The sequence below is a fragment of the Fundulus heteroclitus genome, chromosome 2 (assembly GCF_011125445.2).
Source record: "Fundulus heteroclitus isolate FHET01 chromosome 2, MU-UCD_Fhet_4.1, whole genome shotgun sequence".
Lineage (NCBI taxonomy): Eukaryota > Metazoa > Chordata > Actinopteri > Cyprinodontiformes > Fundulidae > Fundulus > Fundulus heteroclitus.
Window position 1 is genome coordinate 29,155,951 of NC_046362.1, and position 26,352 is coordinate 29,182,302.

The window sequence follows — 26,352 nt, forward strand, 5'->3', positions numbered from 1 at the left end:
GTAACGACCACAAACCTGAATGTTATTGGGATTATTTTTATTTTTTTATTTACGTGATAGAGGAGCAATGGTGAGCAAACGTCAGAAAGTCTTAGGAACACCGCAGAGAGGGCTGGGATAAAGCTGTGGCGAAAGTTTAAAGCAGGGTCTGGTTAGAAACAACCACCATCATAGTGAAATGTTCCTGCCCAGTTGAAAAGAGGCTGCGTGGCAGACGACACACACCCAGACACAAAGGCTCTATGATGAAACATGGTGGTGGCAGCATTATGCTGTGAGGAATTCTTCTTTTCAGCCAGAACAAAGAAGCTTAATCAGGCTTGATGGGGAAAATGGATTGACTTTGCAAAGAATGAGCAAAAATTTGTGATCTCTATTACGGCTGAACAATTAATCGCATTTTCAATATAATCGCGATTTAAAAAAAACGCAATTTCCAAATGCAGAGGTCTGCAATTTTTGGCTATGTAACAATTTGTGGATCAGAACGCGTCATTTAGGTGTAGGTAAAATGTTTAAAGTGTGTTTGCCTCCACATAGAAGGGAAGACAGTTGCAGCAGTGAGATATTCTAATTTATCACTTGTTTTAGAGTTTATATAATCATACATAGCATTAAGTACAGGTCAATCAGTTTAATACATAGACTTGTTTGTTGGTTGTACTTTATGTTCAACAAGGATTGATGTCCAAATCAACTAAAAGCTGTTCTCTTGAACAATATTCTGATCAATAGAAATATTAAAAGTTCTTGTTTTAAATAGTCCTTGTTTACAAACATCTCTATTTAGAGGCCATTTTTGTTACTTGTGGTTAATGCAGAGAAAAGTCAATATTGCAATTTTGGTTGAAATATATCGTAGGCAGAACGCAATCATTTCTGCTCTGAGTTTAGATGTTGAAGGTCTTATAGTACCTAATCCGCATGGCGAGGAAACAAATTGATTTGTTGTTTGTATATATTTAAAAAGACATGATAAATTAAACTGGGGGAAAAAAATGCATTAAATCGCAATATTAAGAAAAAAAATCGCAATTAGAATATTTTCCAAAATCGTTCACCCCTAATCTTTATGTGCAAACCTGTTAGAGACAAAGCCCCAAAAGACCTTAAGCTCTGAGCCAGAGGTGGTTCCACAAAGTGTCGCACCTCTTTCTTCAGATTTTAATTTGGGTTAAAGTTCAACGACGATGTATCGTTTCTCATCTTCTTCAGTCATGCTCTACCGTGTGTGTTTGTCTATAACATAAAATCCAAATGAGATGAATTAAAGTCTGTGGTGACAAAATGTCAACAAGTTTAATACTAATGCAATCCACTGTAAATGTAATTTTCTTCTTTCAGCGTTCAGTCATCTTTCCGCATCATGGACGTTTGCCACAGCTGGCCCAGCAGCGCCGTTTTTGATGCTTTGAACCAGAACACGATCCACCTGTCAAGGCCGCCTCTAGCTCCCACCGGGTCTTCCGGACTTCCAATGAGCTACAGCAACATCCAGGTCCACACCCAGGTGGGCTTATTTACACCTGTCAGAACCAGGGTTGTCACAATAGTAAAGTTTTTTTAAACTCGATACCGAGACTAAGAAAAACATCTTTAGAAAGCACAGGCTTATTTCTGGTTAAGAGCAAAAAGTATAAGTATTTACAGTATGATACACTTAATTCAGGGAAATACCCAATAAGTAGGTGACTACTATAGAGGATTGAAATTGCTAAAAGATAAAAGCACAAATATGTAAATGGACAAATAAATCATTACAATGTTGCTTGTAGTTATGAATATGTTTAAAATACATAGAGAAAAAAACATATGAAGGGAAAGTAAATATTTTTAACAAAAACATAAAATTACATAGACAAATTTAAAAAGATTTAATTATTTGGTACATTTTAAGTGTAATGGTTATTTATTGAGCTATTTTTATTTTGTATTCTGTCACTGTTGGTCCTCCATACTTTTCATCTCTCCTTTAGAAAAATGTACAATCTAAGGGTGAATTCCCTGTTTGGTAAAACAGATAACATTAATAGTATATGTTAAAGTCCTTTATGGAAGTATTTACTTTGATTCAGTGGTACAATTTAAATTTATTATATTTGCTTAAGTTTAATGTTGCACCGTGTTTTTCCATTTGCTTGTCAGTTTGCTGATGATATAAATACATTTAGCTACTGAAGGACAAATAAAGAATCATTCCATAAAAGACAAACATGGATCTGCCGTATACCAAGCATAGTTTTTACAGTGCAACTGCGGATCTAGTTCTAACAAAGATATTCAGCTGCACTCCTGTCTTTTTGGTCGTTTTGGATTATATATTTTCTTTCGTGATCAACCACAGCAGCAGCGTAGGTAACCACTGGTTCCTACTTTTTTCTGCTCCATCAGCTGCAGTCTGGCTCAAACGTGTTTTTATTCTCCACATTAACCTTTTAATGCCTTTAAAGCTAAACGGAGGAGTAAAGGAGGTGGATGCATTTATTTTGTTTCACTATTAACATTTTCTTGCGTTGATTCGTACCGCAGTAGAACGGAGCGCTGTGTGGTTCAGAACCGCAGATCTTTAAGGAGCATCTCGAAGTGGGATCTCTGACCGATAAAATCCCGTCATTGGGCTGTCAAGCTAACAGTTAGCATTAGCTTATGTTGTCTTGGAGGTTTCCTACAACGCTTTGGCAGAAAGGGGTGCTTTGCTGGCCTATTTTACGATCCTCCATCTAAAACAATGACGATTTTAGCGTTAGCTTAGCACGTAGCATTGTTCAGCAGTTTCTTTGTTTTTCTTGTCGGTCTGCCGTATAAGGAAAGACCGAACTACGCTTTTGTGCTTATCTCGTCTATAAAGAGGGACGCATGTTTTCTTCTTGCTGTTCTCCACTTGTTGCCAGAGTTTAAAACTTCCAGCTCTATTATGGTCACTTAAAGCTGTAAGTAGCGGAGGTTGTTAGCCTGTTATTACGGCGCTGCAGCCACAAGAAGTGCTACAGTTTGGGCAAACATCAATGAGTCAGTTTATATTGATTTTCACACAAATGAGTATTTTTGAGGAATTGATTTTTTTTCTTTTTCAGTATTGATTATATCGAGGAATCGATTATTTTGACAAGCCACTCAACAAATATAGAAACCACGCCCCCTCTGTGTGACTAATGGTTAGATATGTCGTAATATTGCAGAAGAAAGCCTTCATTTGTCACTGTAGAATATGTGCCTTGGGACCATTAGTCATTGCAGGCTTGGTTTCCTTGAAACTTCCCTTCTCAAATGTTAATACCTGCTCTTCCTTCTTCCATGTAAACTTGTTCAATCCAGTCTATAACCCAGTCCGCCCCGTCCATGTTGCATCCTGGGATAGCGCTAACAGGAAATGGGCAGTTTGGGTGCAGTGACTCCTTCCCGCCTGCCCTCCTCCTCTGTCCTCCCACAATGCAAGGTATTTGGAGTGTGCAGGTTTCTTCCTACGCTGTTTGTACGTGTTGTTTTTGAAATTTGATTCGAAAGAAAAAGGGCTGGAAATGTTTAAATATTCATGCTCTTTCCGTAGGTAACCTTAATCAGCCGGCAACCTATTCTGTCCCCATGGTGACTCAAGCCCCTCCCATTCAGCCTCTCCCAGTGAGACCTGGCGTGATAGCTCAGGTAAGAAGCACTCATCCAGAAGAAGTTGAGCTCAAAACCTGAGAGCATGTTGGCATTGTGTATCTACGGTTGTCAGACCAATATTCACACATTTGCTTATGAGTCAGACCTTATTATCAACATGTCAGCCGTGCTTCAAGGTGTTGCAAACATCCGAAAAGTTTACTAGTTTGCAAACTGAACTTAATAGGTGTTTGCTTTTGTTCTTGAATCTGCTACTTTGCAGCAGGCCTGGTCCAGCCGAGGCCAGCAGCTTCTGGTCCCAGCAGCGTGGCAGCAGATGACTCCTGTGGGTCCTCCACCCTCTCACCCGCCTCCACCACCTCCTCCCTCCCTTACCAGTGACACCACGGCTGGACCACAGAGGATTAGCGACTGGGGGTGTGTCTCCAAACTCTTAGTCATCCAGACTTTCATGTTTGGGGAAAATCCCTGCTTGTAAAAATGACACTGACAGGAAATATGTTGCAATTTTAACCACATTATTTTAAATGTTTTTTTTTTGTTTTTGAAGTTGAGACTTTATTTTACTCATTCAGTGTATAAGGTGTAAAGTTTTTATTTCCCTCCACTCAGGAAAGCGCGCCCACACAGCAGCCACTACAACGCAGTGATGCAGCAGCCTCTCCTCACCAATCAGATGCCAGCCCTCTCTGCACATCAGCCAATCAACATTGGCATAGCTCACGTTGTGTGGCCCCAACCGGCCAGTAAACGGAACAGACAAGGGCACAACAGGTGAGGTTCTGCTTCCGTCATGTATTTAAATTAAAATCACCCCCGCTTCGGTTTTGATCTGATGTACTGATCGTTTTTTTTTGCATTAAAGGAACCTGTCCCACCCCAGCAACATCCAGATATCAGCGTGTCGGTCTCCCAAAATGGCCGATGTTGTAGGACAGGCAGTGGCGGGGAGAGGGCAGCCACACAGGGAGGTGCCCCTGGTGGAATCCCGACGGCCGGAGATTCAAAAAACGACTGCGGGAAAAGATGTCAGCGAGCTCAAGGAAAGCTGCTTTAAAGAGCCAACGACAAGTGGAAACAGGCGGGTCGACGTTCCGAGACAACCACAGCGGGACGTGGCCGTTCTGATGGCCGACACGCCGAGCCCAGCTCCCAGCGTGATCAGCATCCACAGCGATCTGAGCGACGAAGAGGACCCGGTGGGAAGCGAAGGTCGTCAGGGGTGCCGCCTGAACCGGTGAGTATAAAGGAGACGGCAGAAGTTCCGCTACGGCTGCTTACAAAACTGCTCTGATGAAATGTGATCTGTGAAACCGGGATATTTCACCAACAGATGTAAAGGAGAATGTGGATGTGAAGCTTGCAGAAACACCAGCGTGTCTATGGAGAGAGTGTGTTCCCTCAGCAGCCCCGACAGCAGCCTCAGCACCAGTTCGTTCGCATCCAACTCGCTGCAGTCCAGCCCTTCAGCGTCTCCATGCAAGAGACCGAACAGGTAGCGCTTTAATGGGATTAGCCCAGAACAACAGTAACCCCCGCCCCCCCGCCAGTGTCCAGGTAGCACTTTAGCTTCAGCACCATGTTATGTGACAGTTTTGTTCAGACGCAAGCAAAAAGTCTGTAAACTTCCAAGAGTTTTAGGAAAAACTGTTTGTACTGTGAGGTATTATCACATTACATTTACGTTAAATAAATAAAAATATTAATGAAACAGATAATCCAAAACTATATTTTACCGGTATATATTTGTGTCCCGCCGGTTTTATTATTATAGAGGGAGGACTTGCTGGAACTGAAGACAGCTCTTTATGGTTTTTCAGTTATTTTACATTAAGAGGGGAAGGATATTTTTCAGCGACGCAAAAAGAAATCCTGAGTTACTAAATAGTAATTGTCCTCTCTTTAGTCGCTCCTTATTCTTAAACATGATCAACCATTTTCCTTTAGATAGGATTTTTTTTTGACAGATCTGTATAATCTGATTGAATTTGACTTTGTAAAGTGCCTTGAGATGACATGTTTCATGAATTGTTGCTATATAAATAAAATTGAATTGAATTTCAGGATAGTGGTGTTAACATTATTTTAGCAATTTAAAGCAAATCCGAATAAAAAGTGTTTTCTATGGACTTCTCAGCACTATTAGCCAGCATTGTCTAAACTTTAAAAAAAAAGAGGCCGTTAATGGATTTCTCTTGTTCCTCGGCTATTTAAACCAAGCTTTTTGTTACTTCCCTAAAGGTTGCCGGGGATTTTCCAAACAACTACCAGACCAGAAAAAGCACAGTGAAAGTTCACCCTAGATATAAAAGACAGTCTGTCGCAAAATCTAAATGTTTTTTTCACTGTTGGCAGCCAAACCGCGGAGGTGAATATATGCAGCCTGCAGTGTCAATCAGGTCGGGTTTACTAAAGTAATGCCGAAGCTAATTAGCATTGATTACGGCAGTTGACTGTAATAGCCTCTTGTTAGGTTTTTTAATTTCCGCTAACATTTAATATCCGCTAATCCACTGTTGGATCCAATGAGCGTTAACATTTTCAGTTTGAGTTGCTTTTAAATAGCTAAAATCAGTCTCAGAAAACCTGATGACTAGCTGTTACCGTTTCACAACTCTGAGGATTTATTTACTTATTTTCAATAAACTCATAATGATATGACATCTGTCCACTAAAGTTAATAAGATATTTAGTGTAAAATCAACCTATATCATTCTCGTTTGTCACCTGGGATGGAAGTAACATTCCCTATAAATAAAAAGGTCCTCTCCATCAACAACGTCTTCGTCACGTTGTTCTTTCAAACCTAGAGGTACTACTTCGGATCAGTGTAGCCTGTGTTTACTTCCTGGTTCCTGAGCCAATCATATCAAGAGTTCCCAGAATTCCCAACAAAGCATTTGGTATTTTGTCTTAGCAAAAGAGCAGCAGCCAGCAAACATGGAAGCCAGTAAGAGAAGCAGGTCAGAAATGAGTTTAACAGCTGCAGGACCGTTGGGTAAATTGGGGGGGGGGGTCTTTGTGAAAGGCATTGTGTATGTTATTCTGATTTTAACCTTTAGGTGTCATTATCACTTTTTCTTCCTTTAAAGCAGTCCCAGGTTTGATTTCTGACTCCAGGTTATTTACTGCATGCCACCCCCTTCACTCTGCCCTTCGTCCTATCACCTTACTCATAAATAAAGATCACTAGTGCTAGGGCTGGGCGATATGGAATAAAAAATAAATCTCCGATTTTATCATACCAAATCCGATTAATCGATTTTTTTTTTTCCTCCTTTTTGTTTCATAAAAAGAAATTAAAGAAATTATTTTAAAACCTTGCTTTTTATGTCAAGTATTTCGTCAGGGAGTTGACCTGAATTCAAAATGCAACTAAAAACAAGCTGTGAAACATGCTTGTAAAACAAGATGGCAGCCGTGCCATTATAAACAATGAAAATATAACAAAACATTTGCTGCTAGTGGTATTACACATTGAGCTAAGAACAGGCTTCACTGCACTTGTGAACTTCAAACTCAGTTAAAAAAAAAAGTATATAAGTAAATGAAGTACCTCATATTATGGTAAAAAAAGTTTCCACTTGACAATATATTTGCCTAAACATATATTCAGCATCACATACTGTTCTCTTCATGGAAACTCAATGAGTGTATTGGCAAAATAAAATTCAGATTTTCCAAAAATGAAATCTTAAAGAATTGTAAATTCGAATTAATCGATTAAATCGATTTATCGCCCAGCCCTAACTAGTGCTACAAAAGCAAAAAAAAAACAAAAACCTGATAACGGTCTCTTTAGTTGAGAGAAACCTCTGTACATGTATTTAATTTGAAGGCGCTTCACTCTATGCAACAACCAATGCTGCTGTTTTCATGATTCAGCTAAATATGCTGACGTGCTCCAACAACCTCTCTCTCTTTGTTCAGCATGTCTGAAGACGACGGCCATGAAAGCGGTTGCGACACGGTGGAAGGCTCACCCTCGTCGGACACGTCGGCATCCCAGCGTGGCAACAGCGCCTACCGCTACCTTAACAACAACAACCGTTCTCCCTTAGCCGCCGTGTTGGAGCCCCTGACCCCGCCCTCCGAGCAGGGCCGGACCCCCCGGGGCATCAGAACCATGATAGTTCCACCGATGAGGGTGCAGAGCAACAACAAAACTCACAACATGCAGGAGCGTGTCCAGAGAACAGGTCAGTGGGGGGGGAAATATCTTCATATCCGTCTGTTGGTTGGTTGGTTTGTTGTGAAAATGTTTGTGCACTAACCCACCAAGGAACATGTTTTCCTTTTTAACCGCAAACGTTCCTACATCTTACCACCTGCCATGTGGCGTCTCCTGTGCTTTGGCCGCGTCTGCTTTGCAGGTCAAATGGAAGAAGTAGGGCCTTACCGCCCCCTAGTGGGTCATAGGGGCTATAACAGGTGATCAAGAGACACCAGCAGAGATTAGAATAAGCCTTAGCCCTCACACCCCATAGATGCATCCATTGTAGGCAAGCTGCTGGCATCGCCTATTTCTTATTAATAACTTTCCCTTCAGTAAATTTTTAGTTAGTTTTAATAAGACTTCAAGATTTATTTATCCTTGAAGCCACCCTTTTGCTTTGTAATTATCTATTTTTCTTCTTTTGAATATGATAATAGGAGGAGTCTCCTCTGAGAAAATTAACACATACTTTCAAAAATAAAATAACAAAGTTGCTTTGGAGGGAAAGGTGGATGCATTTCATCTGGAGTTGGGCTAAGCCTTTGTTTTTTCCTCTGCTGGTTCTCGTTTGGCAGCAGCAAAAGTTGCCCGAGACGCTGATGTGAAATCAGTTTCTACCTTTCTCTTCTCCCCAGACTGTCGGTTGGAGTCACAGATGGTTTAAAACGGATACACATCAGAGTCCGTGGAGCAACTTGTTGTTCATGCGATGCCCCTTTTCTGCGTGCCAACATCATCTTCCTCTTTCCAGGCTCTTTAATTTGTTTTTGTTTCCTTCAGAGATGCTGTGTTTGTGTTTGTCACTGAAAAAAGGTTTAATCACTGTAATAAACAGAAGTCAGATATCAGGGCTTTAACAGCTAATTGTCACACTTTTGCATTTAAGCAGTTTTATCCACCAAGCACACCACCATGCAGTATTGTAGTTGTAGTTTTTTGGATAACAGATATTTTACCACATGGAATTTATTTATTTTTAAAATCGCTTTCTTATATGTATTTTTGAAGTCTTATTGAGATGCACCAATCAGGTTTTTCGCAGCCAATACCAGCTTCTAGTTTTCTTTGCGGTCTTGTTTTTTTCCACACTAAAATAATGATTCATTTAAAAGTAAAAATGTGCTGCATAAAATAGTTTAAATTCAATGGAAAGCTCAGGAATTTGTCATTTTATCTCCCAAACGCAGATTTGATGAACTCAGAAAAAGGGTTTATCAAAGTACGTGCTGTTGCTTGACTTCATTGACCGAAAACAACTTTAGCATTTCTTAGTATTCATTGATTTTAACAAGTTAGCAAAATAATAAAAACAAATTTCAGTGTTTGCCCTACTGATCCCTGATCAGAGCCAGTTAAAGAAACATTTACAGACGCCGGTATCTGGCCGGCTGATTGATGCATCTCTAGTCTTTATTTGCTTTACTGTCGGTTCTGCAGGTCCCTGTAACTTGTTTTTATGTTTTGCCGTTTTATGTTGTATTGCTGGATCAACTTTCGCCTGCTTGTCTGTCTTCAATCCCAGAATCCTGGTCCCGGTCCAAAGGGCGCTGCAGTCTCGGTGGACAACAGAGCGCTGCCTCCTCCGTCCCCCTCCTACCATCCGCCCCCATCCTGTCCCGGCAGCAGAAGCTGACAGGGCAGCAGCAGCAGCACCATCTGTGCTTTGGTCAGGTTAGTTCAGGTTACCTCCCTTCTTTGGTTTAGATGGATTTTACTCAAATATGATTGATTCTGACTTTGTAAAGTGCCTCGAGATGACATGTTTCATGAATTGGCGCTATATAAATAAAATTGAATTGAATTGAATCAAATGAGTCCAGAACCTTCCAGGATTATGGTTTTATACAGCAGCAAATGTTACTGATGTGTTTAAAGCAGGGGTGTCAAACTCATTTTGGTTGAGGGGCCGCATACAGCTTAATCTGATCTCAAGAGGGCCACATGAGTAAACTCATTGCAAGATTAAATAGAACTAATAAATGTGGACTTGTTGATTTTTATATTAAGTTAATTTCACTTTTACACAATATATTATGAATAACCTCAGTGTTTTTAAGAAAAGTATGTGCAATTTCAACAATACTTTTACTCAGTTAAACATTTACTTGTGCATTATGCATAAGAACTGATCACAGTGATTATACAATGTTGAAAAACATTTATTCACATTTTTTGTAACTTAAAAACACTGTCCTGCATGACAAAATACATCAAACAGATAAAAATTAAGAAATGATTTGAATTTTTCCACACCTGAAGCTTAATCTGCTAATTAAAACACAGCGCCCCTCATGGACAATATAGGAACTGCATATTTTCAATCAAACGAAGTACATGTTTTTTTCAATAATTGTTTTATCATTCTCTTCCTTTTATCTTGTCCACTTGTGAAAGTCAAATCTGATGAGCTCTTTGTGGCATCTTATTGCCACATTGCCAGACAGGACAAGATTTTTTATTTTTTTTTATATATATAATGATAATGCATTTAGCCACAGGGCCAGACTAAATTGTTCGGCGGGCCGTATGTTTGACACCCCTGGTTTAAAGTAATGCCGTTGGTGTTTTCTGATACCTTGGCTTTTAGCCGGGACGTTTCTGTTCTCATCGTGTTTTTTTTGTTTTTTTTCTGGTTTTACTTTCAGGTTCAGCCGTACGGTTCAAACCACAGCAACAAAGAGTGGAACGGCAACTATGGGCCTCTGCGACCGCACGCCTACATCCCTCCTACTGTTCACACGCACACCTTCACACACCTGCACCACAACAGCCCCACGCACAGCACCGCCGGCCCTCACACCCTGCTCTCCTACTCCTCCAGCGGGCCTCTCACCGCCGCCCACCACCCCATCCTCCCCTCTCGCCCTCCCCCTCCCCCTCTCCTCCAGCACGGCTTCGGCCTCTCCCATCCCCAAGGCGGAGCGTTGCTCCACCAGGTCACCCTGGGCATCAGCGCGCACCCCCACCACCCGGGACACCCCGCCGCCTCGCACCGCCTCCTTCCCTCCCCGACCGTCAACCCTCACCTTCAGCCCGGCTACAGCCACCACCCGCACCAGTTCAAGCCGCCCTTCCCTCCCCCGGCCCCCCCTCACCCGTACATGGCCTCCCCAGCCAGCTTCGCAGGCTTCCACCTGAGCCCCACCAAGCTCAGCCACCACCCCCAGTTCTCTTACATCTGAGGAGCAGGACGGAGGAGCCGCGCCTCCCTCTGAACAGGAGGCTCAAGAAGAAATGGACTGGGGCTGCCACCTGGGCAGGGAGACCCCCCATCAGAGCACAACATGAACACTTTTGTTGAGTTAAGAGCAGAGCGGAGTTAATTTTTGTGATTTTTCTGTAATCTGACGGGTCTCCACAGGTTGTCGATCATGTCTGACTGTAGCAGCAGAGACTGTCTGCCTGTGGGGGAAACTTCAAATCGTAACAGTGAATGAGTTTCTACGGCAATTAGGAGAGCGTGTTTGTGCATTACCTCCTGTCATCGATCTGATCTGAATCAAGGCTGGAAAATCGAGTTGTTGTTTTTTTTTTTTTGGGTTTTTTTTTTTTTTTTGGATTACGCTGTCGGGGTCGCTCAGCCTCCCGCTCCCTTTATCTGTGTTGCCTTGCAACTCGTGCGCCGCTCGGCTCGATAAGCCGACCTGGCCGCGCGAACCCCGAATCGAAGGCTCCCGTCTGCTTCCTTCTTAGTGCCTTAAAAACCCTTCGAGTCTTTGACGTTACTTCAGGAGCATTTAGATTGTACGTTTGAATTTAAAATGGGGTTGCAGCACTTAACCTCCAGACTCTGAACGAGAATGGGCTTTTAAAACCAGACGAGGATCATGTGCATGGGCTTGTTTTACTTTACGCTTTCTAACTCAGTGTGGGTTTAATCTAACTAGAGGCTGCACATATAGGGCTCTGACTGAATTAGCTTTTAATGTACATAAAGAGTGATTTGATATTTTGATAATCGATTTCTATTCACTATAGTACTTAATTCATAACAGTATTGTCACTGTTTACTGTAACTGCAATACAATCTAGATCCTCTGGGTTGCTGTGTTTTTATTATCTCGCATTTAGGCTAGATTTGCGTTTTAGATTTTTTTGGGAGTGGCATAGACTTGTTTAATGTTTTAAGCTTTTAAGATATTTCTCAGTGTTTGAAGTAACCTATCAACTTAACAGTATCACTGCTGGGCTTTTGAGTATTAGTCGTATCAGTAATTATTGTCGACGAAGCTTTTGTCTCCCCCCTCCCCCACGTATTGAAACCTGTTGTCAGTTTTCATACATTCCTTCAGGGTGGAAGCGAAGCCTTGATTATTAATTATTTTTTTTGTGTGTGTGTGTTTATGTTTTCATTTGATTTCCAGCGTGCCGTTGTGCGAGTCGTGCTCTTTACCCACCGGCGTTTCACTCCAATCAACACCAAAGACTTTATTCGTTGAATCATTTCGGAAGCATGGTCGATCATATTTCTGTCACCTCCAGCATATACTGTTGCAGTCGCGGACTAAATTTTTTGTTTTTGGAATATATTGTTAAATCTCTATTTTAAAAAAAAAAAAAAACAATAAGAGGTTGAGGTTTTATTTTTTTTTTCTGAGCTGTTTGCTAATTGTATTTGGAATGTATAGATAATAAGCTGCTATGTACTGATTATCCGCCACTTGGTAGCTGTGAATTTAGAGGATCAATCTGTTTCTGGCCTGCAGTCTCTCCTTCGTATCGTAGTTTGGGCGACTAGATAAAAGCATACGTGGGTTTTCCTCTAATCAGAGTGTATTGAATGCTACTCCTTTATGCTAGTGCCTCTGTATATTGGCTTTGTTGTTTTGAAGTGTTTGTAAACTGCTGTATCGGAAGTTAAGTTTTCCTTTTTGATTTATTTTTTATTCTGTTGCTCTTTGGTGTGTGCGTGCGTGTGTGTGTGTATTTTTTGTGTGTATTTAGCATCAGTATTTGAAATGTAGGCTGGGTTCGCTCTTTGATTCTGTAACCAGTGTGATGTATTATCGTCTTTCCTTTCAACAACACGGCTTTTATCTCCGTTATAGGACTGTATTTGCAACTCTTCGTACTGTATAACTTAGTGCCTTTTCCTCACCCAGTGGCTGATGGATGACGTGTGCGATATCAAAGCAGTCGGGGAATATCGTAGGCTAGCTCCTTTCCGGGGTCGGAACCTGTTTTCACATCACAAAACCCCCCAAAGTCTGTTCTGTAGATGAAGATGGAAAACAAATATTGCTTTTTTTTTTGTTTTGTTTTAATTTTACATTTTTACAGAATCCTAAGAAAATCCTAATCAGGGAATTTTTTTTTTTTTTAACTCACCAAGAACAACGTGCAGCACTAAAAGACAAGGGGCCTGAGTAATGTTCACAAATGCAAAGCTTTATCTCACACCGTGAATGTACTTGTGGAAAGGTTAGAAATCAGTTTATGGTTTGCAAGCAAAGCATTTTGGTTTTCTGCGTTTTGGGTGTTGCTAGTACTTGTATGCAGCTATTACCATTGGTAGATATTGTATGTTTCGTAATGGGTTTCTTTTTTTTCTTTTTTTTTTTTTAAACGCTTTATCCATCACTCGACTCATAATCAAAGTTTAGGTCCAAAGTTTCCCCACCCTGATCTAATCATTACATAACAGTATAATGGTTTTGCTCTGTTATTTAGGTATTGGGTGTATTTTGTGTGCTTGTCTGCTATGCTACGGTTTGGTTATGTTAAGGTTTGTGTTGTGCACAACAAATGTTGTTTTTTTTTCTATATTGTGGAGTGCAGCCTGTCTGTGCAACCCCCCCTCCCAGGTGTGTCGGCTCGTCATAGGGTGACATCCCACGCTGTAATCCCACCCACCACCACTTTGGATTGATTACTTTGGGTGTATAAATCTCATGTCCCTCCAGATTGACGCCAACAGTTGCATCATCAAAGACACCAGGGGGGGGTGTCACACAGTCCCTGATCCAAAGCTTAGCAAAGGACATAGAGCCCAGCAGCCTTCTGCAACACAGCAGGCCTACAAACTACGGTAATACTTGTAAAAGCTTGTGGGGAGGCTTTTGTTTTTTTTAATCATACATTGTAATCCACACTATGTAGACAATAAGTAGTAATGCAGATCTACTCGCCTCCATGCCTGCTTTCACTGGGAACCAGCATATACAGAAAAAAAAAAACCACCATATCAATCAAACGTGTACCCGAACGTCACATTTGGCTTCTGAGTTTGAATCCGTATGAAATTTAACGTGTAAAATTATTAATTATTGTGCTTAGGCACAAACATGTAGACACGATTGCAAAATGTAAGCTGTTACTGTTCTAAATGTGTGTAGAATTTTGTGGCTTTATGATTTTTATTCCTTGATTTGTTTTTGTTAATCTTAAATGCTACTCTAGTGTGACTTGTAGCAACTGCACTGTGCAATATTCAACAATATATGAGGACTGGGAAAAATAATTGTTTGGATGTTTTGATGTGTGTCTTACCAGTTTGCGTCATCCCCCTCCTCCCTTCGCTAGTTCTCAGTGAGTTTCAATGTGACCAAGCCTTATGTACTTTGTCACAAAAAGCGGGTTCCTTCTTGGTGACTCTTATTGGTGAGTGTCAAATTCTGAATTTATTGTATAAAATGTTGAGATTCACTTTGAATAAAAAAAAATCTTTTGCTTCACTCACTGTTGTTCTTTTTGGTCATTGCTTCATTGTAAAGGAGTGAAGCATCAAATACTTTCTGATTTAATTTAACTACAGTTGCCAAACTCATAAATCTGTTGAGCCATCCATTCCCTCAGTTCTCAGGAGTGATGACTTCATGGGATTCTTTTTAAATAAAATTGATTCTGTTAAGAATAATTTTGTTGGCATCTCCCTGAACATGATTAAATCATCAAACGAGGCAGCATTTTAGGCAACTGTGAAATCTGACCTGTGTTTGGACGTTTTTGATCCTGTTGAGTTTTCTGAGTTATCAAATACTAGTTTCAGCTTGTATGTTAGACCCAATACCAACCAAATTATTTTAAAGTGTTCCTTTTTATTCCCTTGCTCATTTTAGATAATCTATTTTTAGTAAACATATATGTATCACAGGCTTTTAAGGTAGCTCCAATTAAACCTTTACTTAAGAATTGATCAAGATGACTTAATAAATTTCAGATCTATTTCTAACCTGCCTTTATCTAAAATGTTTAAGCGAATCATCACTAATCAAGTATATGAGCATTTATACAATTACCTGTTTGAAGAGATTCGGTCAGGCTTCAGAGCTCATCATAGCTCTGGTTAAAGTCACTAATGATATTCTTGTGACCTCGGCTGGTCTGTACTTCTGCTAGATCACAGTGCTGCATTTGATGCACATGATTACAACATTCTCTGAGAAAGACTTGAACGTGCTGTAGAGATCATGGGAACAGCACTAGTTGATTTAAATCTTATGTCTGACAGATTCCAGTTTGTTCATGTAAACAATCTTAAAACTCCATGGTTGCGTGTATAGTACCACAGGGTTCAGTGCTTGGGCCAACTCTTTTGTATATGCTTAGAATTGTTAAAATTATCCTAAAGCATGGTATAAATTTACTTAAAATCTGACAACAGCTATATTTATCCATAAATCCCGATGAATCCAACCTATTGCTTTGACTACAGGCAAGTCTAAAAGACAAAAAAATGGATGACTTAAAATGTTCTTTTAGCAAGACAGAAGGTTGTCGTCTTTGGACTACAATGTTTGGGGAAAGAAATTGCCTACCTATATTAAATTGGCCTGTTAATTATATATATATATATTATAATTTTTTTTTATTTTTGACCAGGGCATATTATTTTACTCCCATTTTAAACAGGTTCCCTCTTTCACCTCAGGAATATTGCCAAAGCGAGAAATATTCTGTCCAGTAGCGACGCAGAAAAACTAGTCCAAGCATTTGTTACTACTTACTAAGGCTGCAATAGTCCAGCCTTAAAAGGCTGGACTATTGCAATTCTTTACAATCAGGAAGTCCACAAAATGCAGTTCACAGCATCCATCTGATACAAAATGCTGCAGCAAGAGTTCTGATGAATATCAACGAGAGATCATGTTTCTCCAATTTTAGCTTCCCTTCATTGGCTTCCTGTTAAATCAAGAATATAATTTAAAATTCTCCTAACATATAAAGCCCTTAATAATCAAGCTCCATCAAATATCAGAGCTCTGATTACCCCGTATGTTCCTAACAGAGCACTTCGCTCTCAGACTGCAGGTCTGCTGGTGGTTCCTAGAGTCTCTAAAAGTAGAATGGGAGGCAGATCCTTTAGCTATCAGGCTCTCCTGTGGAACCAACTCCCAGGTTACTTTACTTTTTTTGTCTACTTTTAAGTATAGGCTTAAAGGTACCATGACATCCCTGTATAAACCATTTCATGTAGTTGATATTGCTACATATGTAAATTCTCCTAAGAATTTCATTTAAAAAAAATTGCTTGTTTTGTCAGGCCAAATGTCCCTCGTCAGGAAAAGTGTTGGGTACGGTAATGATTTGCAGCTACCATATTTTGGAAAACCAGTCAAACGCTCCCCCACACCCCTTCCCCCTCCATCCACACCTCTCTCCACTCCCCGCAACACTCCATCACAAATCAATATTATGGTTTTATGGCGGGTGGAAGTGTTTGTGTTGCAGGGTGTCAGACAGGCGAGGCCAAGCTAACCGAAATACATAGCCTCAAAGCTGACCACCCCTGAGCTGGTCTTTTGGTACACACTCTTGATATTTACAGTTATCAGTGCACAACAGATCATATTATACCCCCAAAACTTACATTTAATTTGTTGTCATGGCCCCTTTTAAGGGTAGAGTGGATGATTTATCTGGAAATGTAGGTAAGAAACACCCAGTTCTCCTTTTTAAATAACTGCGCATGTGCAAGACCATGTTCTGCTCCTCAGGGAGTTCACGTGAAAGAATCTCCCAAATAATTCCTGGTCCTGTTTCTTCTTTGGCTTTCCTCTTTTCATAAACCTGTAAGACAGTTGGTGTCAGGTTCAAACACCTAAAACATTCATTAAACAATACAAGGAAGAAAGACAACAGAGAAGTTAGATCTTGCAAGGAGAACGCCAGAAGATGTTTCGGTTACATCTTTTACCCGTTCTGAAACACATTCCTGTCGCCTCTTACTTTTATTATCTTAAAGAGGGAGGGCCCTAGTTACATTTGCAGAGCTTAAGGAAGGGAGAAACATACTTTAGTGTGACCTTTGACATCACAAACTAGCAGTTTCAGGTATACAGAACAATCTTGACAATTGACCATTCAGTGACCACGAAAGAGAGGATACACACATGGCTGGGTGCAATTCATCACAGATGAGATAGAGCTTTACAAAAACAATCAACATTTATGGTGAGGCTGTTTCTTGTACCAGGCCTTACTTTTTAACATAGCAGAGAGAAATATCAGTTAAATGAAAAAACACTTTGGTGTCTGAATAAACTCAAACCTTAAAAACCTTTCAATAGTAATGAGTAAATACATGATAAATTCAATAAACATAGTAAATAAAAATAAAACGTATAGAAGAGTAAAATTAATTCCATCAGTTTGCTTCTTGTAACTCGCTGCCATTTTCAAAGTATACAGTGGAGCTGTGAAACCGAAGCTCACTTGATATGTAACACTAGAAGGGCCCAAGCGCAGCCAGCAAGCTGAAAGAGCGTGCATGGACACCGGCGTTAGGTACGAGGAATTGCTGCAAAGTGAATAATGCAAGGACGGTCTATTATGGATACATGCTCATCTAGGAGGAGTGTATTAATGGACCTGAGTGCAGCATTCCACATAGTTGATCACTTCTATTTATTGGAGCACCTAGAAAACTAGGTCAGCCTTTCTGGGACAACATTTGGATGGTTTAAATCCCACTTAAAGGACAGGGACTTTTGTGTCAGTAGGTAATTTTACATCAAGGACCACAAACATTGCATGCAGGGTTCCCCAAGGGTCCCTCCTGGGTTCCCTCCTACCCAGGAGGGATCTTTGGGTCGATATTTACATGCTCCTTCTAGCTCAGATCAGTTACCATAACTATGCAGACGACACAGCTCTGGTGAGCCAGGTGACTATAAACTCATTCAAGTGCTGAGTAAATGCTTATAAGAAATCAATGCATGGATGTGCCAAAAATATTAATGCTGAATAAATACAAAATATAAATACAAAACTGAAGTAAAAATTTTTGGACCAACACAGACCTGGTGCTACTATTTCACTGCAATGTACTTTCTTCTGTAATGTTTTATTTGTTCTGTTCCTGTAGAGCACTTTGAATTGTCTTGAAATGTGCTACACAAATAAACTTGTGTAGCACATTTGTACACAAATAAACTTGCCTTATGCTGCAAGTCAGTAACTCGATACAATCTGCTGGGTTTGATTAGATAGGAAACTTTTTAACCAGTCAGTCTCTATGACTGACTTTGTAAAGTTCCCTGGCGTGACATTTTGTGACTTGATGCTCTAAATAAACTGAATTGAAATTAACTTCTTCAAATAGAGGTCAGAAAATAATAGCAATCAGTAGCTCAATTATTGACACAACTACTGAACCAGGGCATATTTTCTATTGGAAAGCAAAATTAAAATATAAGCAGTGGCTTTAGTGGATGACTGGTCAGGAACTAAAAAAAAATAGAGGCTGTAGTCTGATTGCTGTCGGAAGAATGTCCGTTTCTTGATGACTCCCATACAACTTTAAATTGTATCTCTGGTCCAACACACACCATTAAACGGATAATTTACCTCCTCAGCATGCGATCAAGTGCTACCGAGTTCTGCTAATTATATAATCATCAGAGATTCAGGCCAGTTAAACAAAAACATTGTTAAAAGTTACAGGACATCAGTTGTTGACAACTAGAGTTTGTGATGGCTGTTCCACAGGAATAAAAGATGGAGAGTGTGCAAAGGTGATGGCTCTCAGTTAAAGAGAAACAAATACAGAAGCACTGAGCCTGGAGCATATTATAAGGGAAAGGAAACAGAAGTCTAAATCTTGGGTGGAAGAGGGAACTCTGTAGGTGGCACTTGCTGCAAAATGTAAATTAAAAAATGGGACACGGTGTTAAATGGAGCAGTAGCTTCATAAATAACGTTCTGGAAAAAAAAAGAAGAAGAAATGAGCCAGAATTACTTTTAACATTAAACGAAAAGAGAGAACAAAAAGATAAATGCAGCGGCAGCTTCGTCAATCCCTCTATTCAGGTAATAAATACAGAAGTAGTGATCCAGGAGTTTGTTTTATGGGAAAGAAAAAAGTATGCACAGTTTGTGGCAGCAGTTGGTCCAACAGCGGCTCCGTCCAGGATCAAGATGGCCAACCACAGAAAGTACTGGCAGCAATAGCTCCATGCAGGAAAGACAGTGAACTCACTACACAAGGGCTACCTTCTATGGGGAAAAGCTAGCAGTTACTGCAACTTCTGCATATTTGGAGCAGCAGGAGAATATTAAGGTAAAGAAAGTGGTCCGTAATATTGGTGGTTTGGATATTTTCCTTCTGCATTAGTGGGTTCTCATTCAGTCCAGCTAAACACATTATATCATTATGATGATCATTATTGTTGTCTTTGTTGCTATAAATTATTAGATTTTTTTATACATATTTTAATTGTGATGACTTAATTTTTTTCTGACAAAAAGCAACAACAAAGACACAATTTAAAAAAAAAAGAATACACAAACAGACCTCCATGGGGATAAAGATAAGCTTTGAATAGTTCTAAAACAACTTTTGAGAGCGTGTCCGTTTACTTTCTATGGGTTCATTTCAGTCCATTACAGCTTTTCTGCCTGTTGCGTTGTCACTAGCCGCCACCAGGGGGCGCCAACCGACATCTAAAAAGATAAACGCGACGCTGCGACTCGTCGCTCCCCAGGCCTGACTTCTTATGCTGCGATGCTGCTGCAGCAACCTCCAAAAAAATGGACAAGACTAACAATACAGATGAGTTAATTTATATCTGTTTGAAGAACTGCGGATAATTCGTCTCTGGTTGGTGATCACAACAACCAAACAGACCATTTTCAAGCTGCCTGAAGCTGCGTTAAGCTGAATATGTTACCTGTCCACCGGAAATGGCCTTTAAAATTAAACAAACAAACAAAAAATAGTTTCATCGCATAAGACTCGTGTAAAACTATAAAGTAATACGGTATAGAGCATATACTAACTAATGTGCATGGCAGTTCATTAGCTCTTTTTTTAGTTAATAACTCCTGATGGGAAAACAGAGTTTTGTTTCAAGCAGTGTACAGCGGAGATAATTTGTTTAAATTTGCATTTTGTTCCTGATCATATAGTCATCTGACTTCCACCTTTTATTTTGTGTTAGAGGACACCTTCTGGAAAGCTTTGACCAGAGCTCAACCTGGCATGTTGGACTGGAATCAATTGGAAATCAAGCCAAATTGGTTTCCACATCATTTATTCAGTATAAAGTTGACACTGCAAAGTGCCTAGAGATGATGGCTGTTTTATTGATGATGACTCAGTACTAACCTGTAATCATGTGAGAAGTTTCTGTTGTTTAGAAATGTGTATTTTTTTATGCCATAAATCATAGCCAGTTTTGTTTCTTGACTCATCTACTCATTACATTTTTTTTTTTACATTGTTCTGTATTTAGTTTTTTACATTTCTCCATCTTTTTTTTTAGGTCATATCTTATATTAGTCATTAATTTAATCTCACATCTTTGAGTTCAATTCAGGTCAGTTTATTTTTATAGCACCAGTTCACATCACATGTCATCTTAGCCAGTAAATAGCATCAAGCCAATGACTTGCAGCAGTCACTCCTCAGCAGCATAATTGTTAAGTGGGAGGATAAAAAAGTTTTCAATTATTTTTCACAAATAAAATCTTAAAAGTCCCCTTTACCCTGGCACTCTTAAAAAATGCATCCTTAAGAAGTCACCTTCTATAAACGGAGTCCTTGTGTAATTTAATCTAACCCAGAAAGAACATTAGAGAACAAACAGCATCAATCAGATCAAGGAGCACAGCAGACGGTACAAGGAATAAAGCTATGCAGAAGCTTTAAAAACAGGGTAAGGTTATAAAATAGTACCCTAAGCTTTGAACATATAACAGAGCATATTTCACACAATCATTAAGAGATGTGAAGAGTATGTCAGTGTACTTTGGAGGAGCTGCAGCTAAAGAGTAAAGATGACAGCACAAATCTGGCATTTGTGGGAGAGCAGCCAGAACAAAGCTAGAAGAAGTCCTGTTTGTGGTTTGCAGCGAGCATTGTAGGGGACCGGCAACCATGTGAAAGAAGATGCTCTGGTTACATAAGACCAACATGTAACTTTTTGGCCAACATGTTAAACACTATGTGTTGAAGAAAATTAGCACCGCCAGCACCCAGAACACAAACTGGACCCACAAAAAGTTGATTCAATGGGGATGAATGCAAATGTAGGCCACGTTTTTCAAATATGTATGAAAAAATTAAGAGCAATCTATGGTGTTCTTTAACTTCACACAAGTACATCTGGATCTGGATCCTGTGTGCCTATTTTTTTTTTTATAAATACTAATTCAATTCAGGAGTTAATGAGCCCCAGTAGTTGCTGATTTAATCCATATTTTAAATGTATTTATGTTTATGACTGTATTCTATTTTATATTGTGTTCCTTTTCATTTTCCAACCCCTAAATCCTGCTGTTTTTATAAAACATTTTAGCGGTCCGGTGCCACTCTCAAAGGTGTCCGGAGCCGCCCATGGGTGACATACCTCTGGAACGCCATCCTCGCTAATCACACGCTTTTATTTTGAAACAACCGGCTGCGGGTTTCCGGCCTGGCGGCTGTGCCTTGACGCATCCAGCAGCAGAGGTGCGCAGCGCCTTGCGGTCGCGGTAGGGACTCCAGACCTCAGCAGCGCTTTTTTACGCACAGACCGCCGCGGTCTGAGACGCGAGCAGGGAAAGACGAATCCAAGCCAGCCCGTCCTCCTGGTCGACCCTTCCAGTCTCCGGAGGGCTCATGGAGAGCGGAGCCCTGCTTGTCCGAACCGGGGCCAGCTTGATCGGATGTCTTTGGCCGCAGCAGCGCTGTTAGATGATTTACATTCGGGATTAATTGGTTGATCAATGGCTCCCAAACATGCGCTCCTTCGCAGAGGCGCCCGCGGCGATAACACGGCGGTGAAACAGACGGCATGGGTCCGGGAAGCGGGGATGGCGGCCGCCTGTACGCCGAGGAGCTGGAGAAGGTCCAGGACTCCGAGGGGGATCATCATCGGAGCGCTCCTGGTTCTGATGATGCACAGCTCTTCAGGCGCTGAAGGTAAGACCCTAATGTTGCTTTTACTCGATCTTCCTTCCAAAATTAAATGCCACCATTATCAGCTGAATGAGCTGCCTCAGATCTTCACTATAGGCTCTGGCTTAATGGTTTATTTATACAGATATTGAAACATATCTATTAGATACAAATTAATATATATGCAAATAGATGTTTTTCCTCGGTTTTTTTTAGCGACTTATGTTGTGTTGAATAACTTGTTTTTGGATCCCTTTAACTGTTTAGCTGATCCTCAAAATCCATGTTGTATTTAACCTGTTGAGATGCGATGCATTATTTATAAGGTTTAGTGCTTGTTAACCCAGACAGGTTCTCACCAAGGTCTCCAAAACCGGCAGCTGGAGCGGGGCGCGCTCTGAACCGCATACCTCCACTCACAGTGTCCAAATCTTTGCGTTTGGTGTAGTTTATTTTTATTTATTTATTTTTTTTTTACATTTGTAGTCACATTTAAAAACAAATTTCAGAGTTGATATATTTTATTAAATTATTGTGGATTTGTATTAAGATACGCAGAGATGATGTGTTTTAGTCATACACGCTTTTTTCCAACACACCAGCTGGTTCAGACTGACCGTGGAAAGTGTGTGAGGAAATCTGGAAAACATTTTTCTAACCAAATCACCAAATACGATGAAAACCCCAAACCAAACTCAACCGAGCCATCTTTAAGAGGAACATTTTGTAAAAAGCAGTGAGCACGCAATCACCTCTCTGTAAAGGCCTTTTCAAATGCTTCTAATGTATTTTAAAGATAAGTTTTTAAGCAATACATTCACCATTTCACATTTGCAAAAGCATCTAAACTCATTGCATGAGATCAGAAACACAGGTGGGTAAAGAGAAAGACAAAAGCTTTTGGAAAGGCTGAAATGTTCACGTTTTAACAGTTTAGCAGATAATTAAAAAGAAGAAAATCATTAAAAGATTAAGAGAAGCTGAAAAAAAACTGCAGTAGTCCAAGACAAGGGCAAAACAACCCTGACTTTATGGAAACATGTCGGACAAAGATTCCAAAAATAATTTAAACAAAAGCCTCCCTCCCTCTGTTACTTTAACACACAAAAAAAAGGCAAATATTGGAGAACCGTGAGCAAAAAAACGAAGTGCACCCCATGTATCAATACCAACTAAAAGCACTTTTAGCAACAATTACTCTTTCAGTAAGAACTTTGTGGTGTAATCTTCTCCTCCTCGTTTCTACATTACTTCAGTACTGGCCTCAGCTGTCAGATGGCCTTCCATCTGACTCCACGGTACCACGGTAAACAGATGAAGGAAACTGTCGAGTAAAAACCTTTAAGATTCCCTAATCCTGCAGCTTCAACACAAGCCCAGACCATCACCCTTCCACCACCGTGCTTGTAAGCTCCCATCAGGTGTTTGTTTAGTTTCTTCCAAAGCTGTAGTTTATGGCCAAGCATCTCTACGTTGGTCTCATGTGGCAGAAGGGCGTCGATCCAGAAGTCCTGGGATTCATTCAAAAGGGACTTTGCAAACCCAAGTTGCCCCCCCCATATTTTTATTTCTTTTTTATTTCTTTTTGCTTTTTAGAAGGAAGCAGCTTTCTTCTGCTGGCTGTTCCAAACAAGCCATTCTGTTTCTGACTTTCTCTGCTTAATCGTCATTACCTTTAATAATATTCCTACTCACCGAGGCCTGCAGAGTCTTGACTTGGATCTGCTGGGTAGTTTGCTTGTTTATTTCTGTGAGGATTGCTGGGTCTGACCTGAAGTGTGAATTTACCAGGATGCTCAACCTGGGAAAGATGGACAAACTAGCTCTCTTCCTGAAGAATAATGGACTTCAGATTGGTCTCTTATTACGCTAGCACACATCCATGTGCCCCAGATCAGCAAATCAACAAACATTCTTGTGAATAAGCAAACGTTTTCAGAAGAGTGATGATCCACTAATGAAATGCATTTCATTCGCAGCACCTACTTCATTTTGTTTAAATCCAAAGAAAGTGTTATCTTCTGATATGTCAAACTATAAAACTCAATTCTAAGAGGCGTTTTTTTTTTTTTAAAATATCGTTAAAAAAATATACAGCCATGAATATTAAAGTATGACAAATAATTGAAATTTTCAGAAAGTATGCACAAACTACAAACAAATATCTGTCAGGTTAGCAGCCATGTTTTGGCTCGCTACATTCATATTCCTGACTTGGATGTAAATTAGACTATAAGAGTCACATAAAAAGGAAAAGATGATCAGAGCGTTTATTAGTTGTCTTTTAGCTCGGCCTGTCACCTGCCTAAAAAAACATTTTCTCATTCATATAAAAGTCCCTGTGCAACTTACAGACGAGCATTTTTATAACGAGGAAGGATCTACGTCCTCTATTTTACCTGCTTACTTAATCATTCAGTTGTTTCTTCCCTCCTTTTTGTAGGCTTAAAAACTGCAGTTATGTGTTTTTATTTTCTGCAGCTCCATTCTTAGTCGGGAAAAGATGTTTTCGTAGGCTCGTTTCTAGGTTCTGTGTGGTTTATGAGCATCTGCAGCTACGTACAGTGTGTGTGTAGGAGTTTTCTTTGTTGGTTCTACATCCACAGTCGGTAAATGTAACCAAAACAAAAAGTGTGCATGTTGCAATAGCACGTGGGTCTGTGCCACTCAATCCTAAACATCTAAACAGTAATATAGGAGTGGAACTAGTAGGCTGTTGTTTCCTTTTTTAATAGTAAAGCCAGCCTTATATTTTACAGTTCCCATGTGGACATCAGTGTCCGTGTGAGGTCATTATATCCAGATTCAGAGTGTAATCGCAGCTCTCCAACACTTTTTACTTATTAGTAGAGTATTGTCACCATGGGAACAGATCTGCAGCTTATACTTTTCTCAGTTTCCTCGTTTGTCGGTCAGGGATTGGAAAACGGCCGTCTAAGCGCCGAGTTAAAGAGTGGAGCCTAACCATCAGCGACAGACAACGAAGCAGAGTGTGTGCAGAGCTCTGGTGTGTTTGTTAATGTAACCTGCGTCCCTCTGCCAGACGTGTACGCCGCCACTGATGTTACATCATGGTGTATGTGAAATTTTAATCAAAGTTCTAATTAGCTCAACCAGTGTTTTTAATTACAAAATGCATGTTTTTTTTTTTTTAAATTAAAAGCCATGTCGGCACTGGCTCAAAACAGCAAAATATTTCCCTCATGCTCTTCTTACATTTGAGCTGTTTTAGTGACCGGAGTTTTCTGCCTGATCTACTTTTTTGGGAGACCTGTAAAAAAAAAAAAGCACCTTTGGAGTAATCGATTGGACTAAAGATAAATGCATGGATTAGTTTTTCCACATCCTGCTGATACATTAGTCCTTTAATCCTGGAAATGTTCCTCATGTGATAGAAGGCCAACCTTGTAATTGTCTTTAGATGCTTTTGGAGGTTCAGGTCAGAGTCCATCACTACACCCAGATTTCAGGCCTGAAGAAGAAGTAAAGACTAATTGAGTTTCTCCTCCGCCGCCTGTTGCTACACACAGCTGGTCAACTGGCTTAAATAATCCCACCACCCTCGTCTCTTGCTTACAAAAAAAGCCCAATTTTACTGTATAAAAATACAGAAATGTTTTTGCTTATCTGCCGGTATACACATATGGACTTGAGTGACAGGCCATTATGAATCCATGGGGTTTAATATGTCAACTCACCCCTTTGGCAGCTAAAACAGTTTCAACTCTCTTGGAAAGCTTTCTGAAAGAGTTTATGTGTTTATGGCAGTTTTCTTTTTCATTTTTGGCCATCATCCCCTAATCGCATCGTTGAGGTCAGACACTGATGTTGGACGAGAGGGCCTGGCTCACAGCCTCTGCTCTAATTCTTCCCAGAGATGATGGTTAAAGTCATTTAAAAAATCAATCTTGCACCAAAATGCATCTTCCATGTCACTTTTGCCATGCCTAAAACCTGGGTGAAGCAGGACGTTTTCAGTGGATGTCATTAAAGAAACATCACAAGAATGATTGTATTTAGGGTGTTAGCTTTACAAACGAGGTGCTGCACCGAGGTAATAGAACTGACGCGCTGATAGTTACCTTGTTCGATGAATTAAAGTCTCAGTCGCCAGGGCTTGTTGAACACTTCATCTATTTATTTTCTTTCCATCTTGTCAAACGTCCATCACAACACGAATATATCTTTAACATAGAAAGCGGACTTGTTT

At 40.2% G+C, this 26,352-nt stretch overlaps 2 protein-coding genes across 3 annotated transcripts in view; both read left to right on the forward strand.

The window, feature by feature from the left end:
* The window catches only part of LOC105929685 (homeodomain-interacting protein kinase 3), a 38,575-nt gene extending 24,079 nt beyond the window's left edge, over nt 1–14,496 (forward strand). Inside the window, exons 9-18 of one of the 2 annotated variants that reach the window (XM_012867558.3) lie at nt 1,345–1,510; nt 3,316–3,436; nt 3,548–3,642; nt 3,869–4,023; nt 4,219–4,380; nt 4,472–4,843; nt 4,940–5,101; nt 7,537–7,805; nt 9,345–9,493; nt 10,468–14,496. In XM_012867558.3, the coding sequence (XP_012723012.2) occupies nt 1,345–1,510; nt 3,316–3,436; nt 3,548–3,642; nt 3,869–4,023; nt 4,219–4,380; nt 4,472–4,843; nt 4,940–5,101; nt 7,537–7,805; nt 9,345–9,493; nt 10,468–11,004 (2,188 nt within the window). In that variant the 3' untranslated portion in view covers nt 11,005–14,496. The remainder of the gene's footprint in view (nt 1–1,344; nt 1,511–3,315; nt 3,437–3,547; nt 3,643–3,868; nt 4,024–4,218; nt 4,381–4,471; nt 4,844–4,939; nt 5,102–7,536; nt 7,806–9,344; nt 9,494–10,467) is intronic. The other variant, XM_012867559.3, reaches the window with a different exon arrangement.
* A 7,212-nt stretch (nt 14,497–21,708) lies between these two features.
* kiaa1549la (KIAA1549-like a) overlaps nt 21,709–26,352 on the forward strand; it is a 142,254-nt gene continuing 137,610 nt past the window's right edge. The window contains exon 1 of the mRNA XM_036152228.1: nt 21,709–22,166. Coding sequence (XP_036008121.1) covers nt 21,971–22,166 — 196 coding nt within the window. The 5' untranslated portion in view covers nt 21,709–21,970. The remainder of the gene's footprint in view (nt 22,167–26,352) is intronic.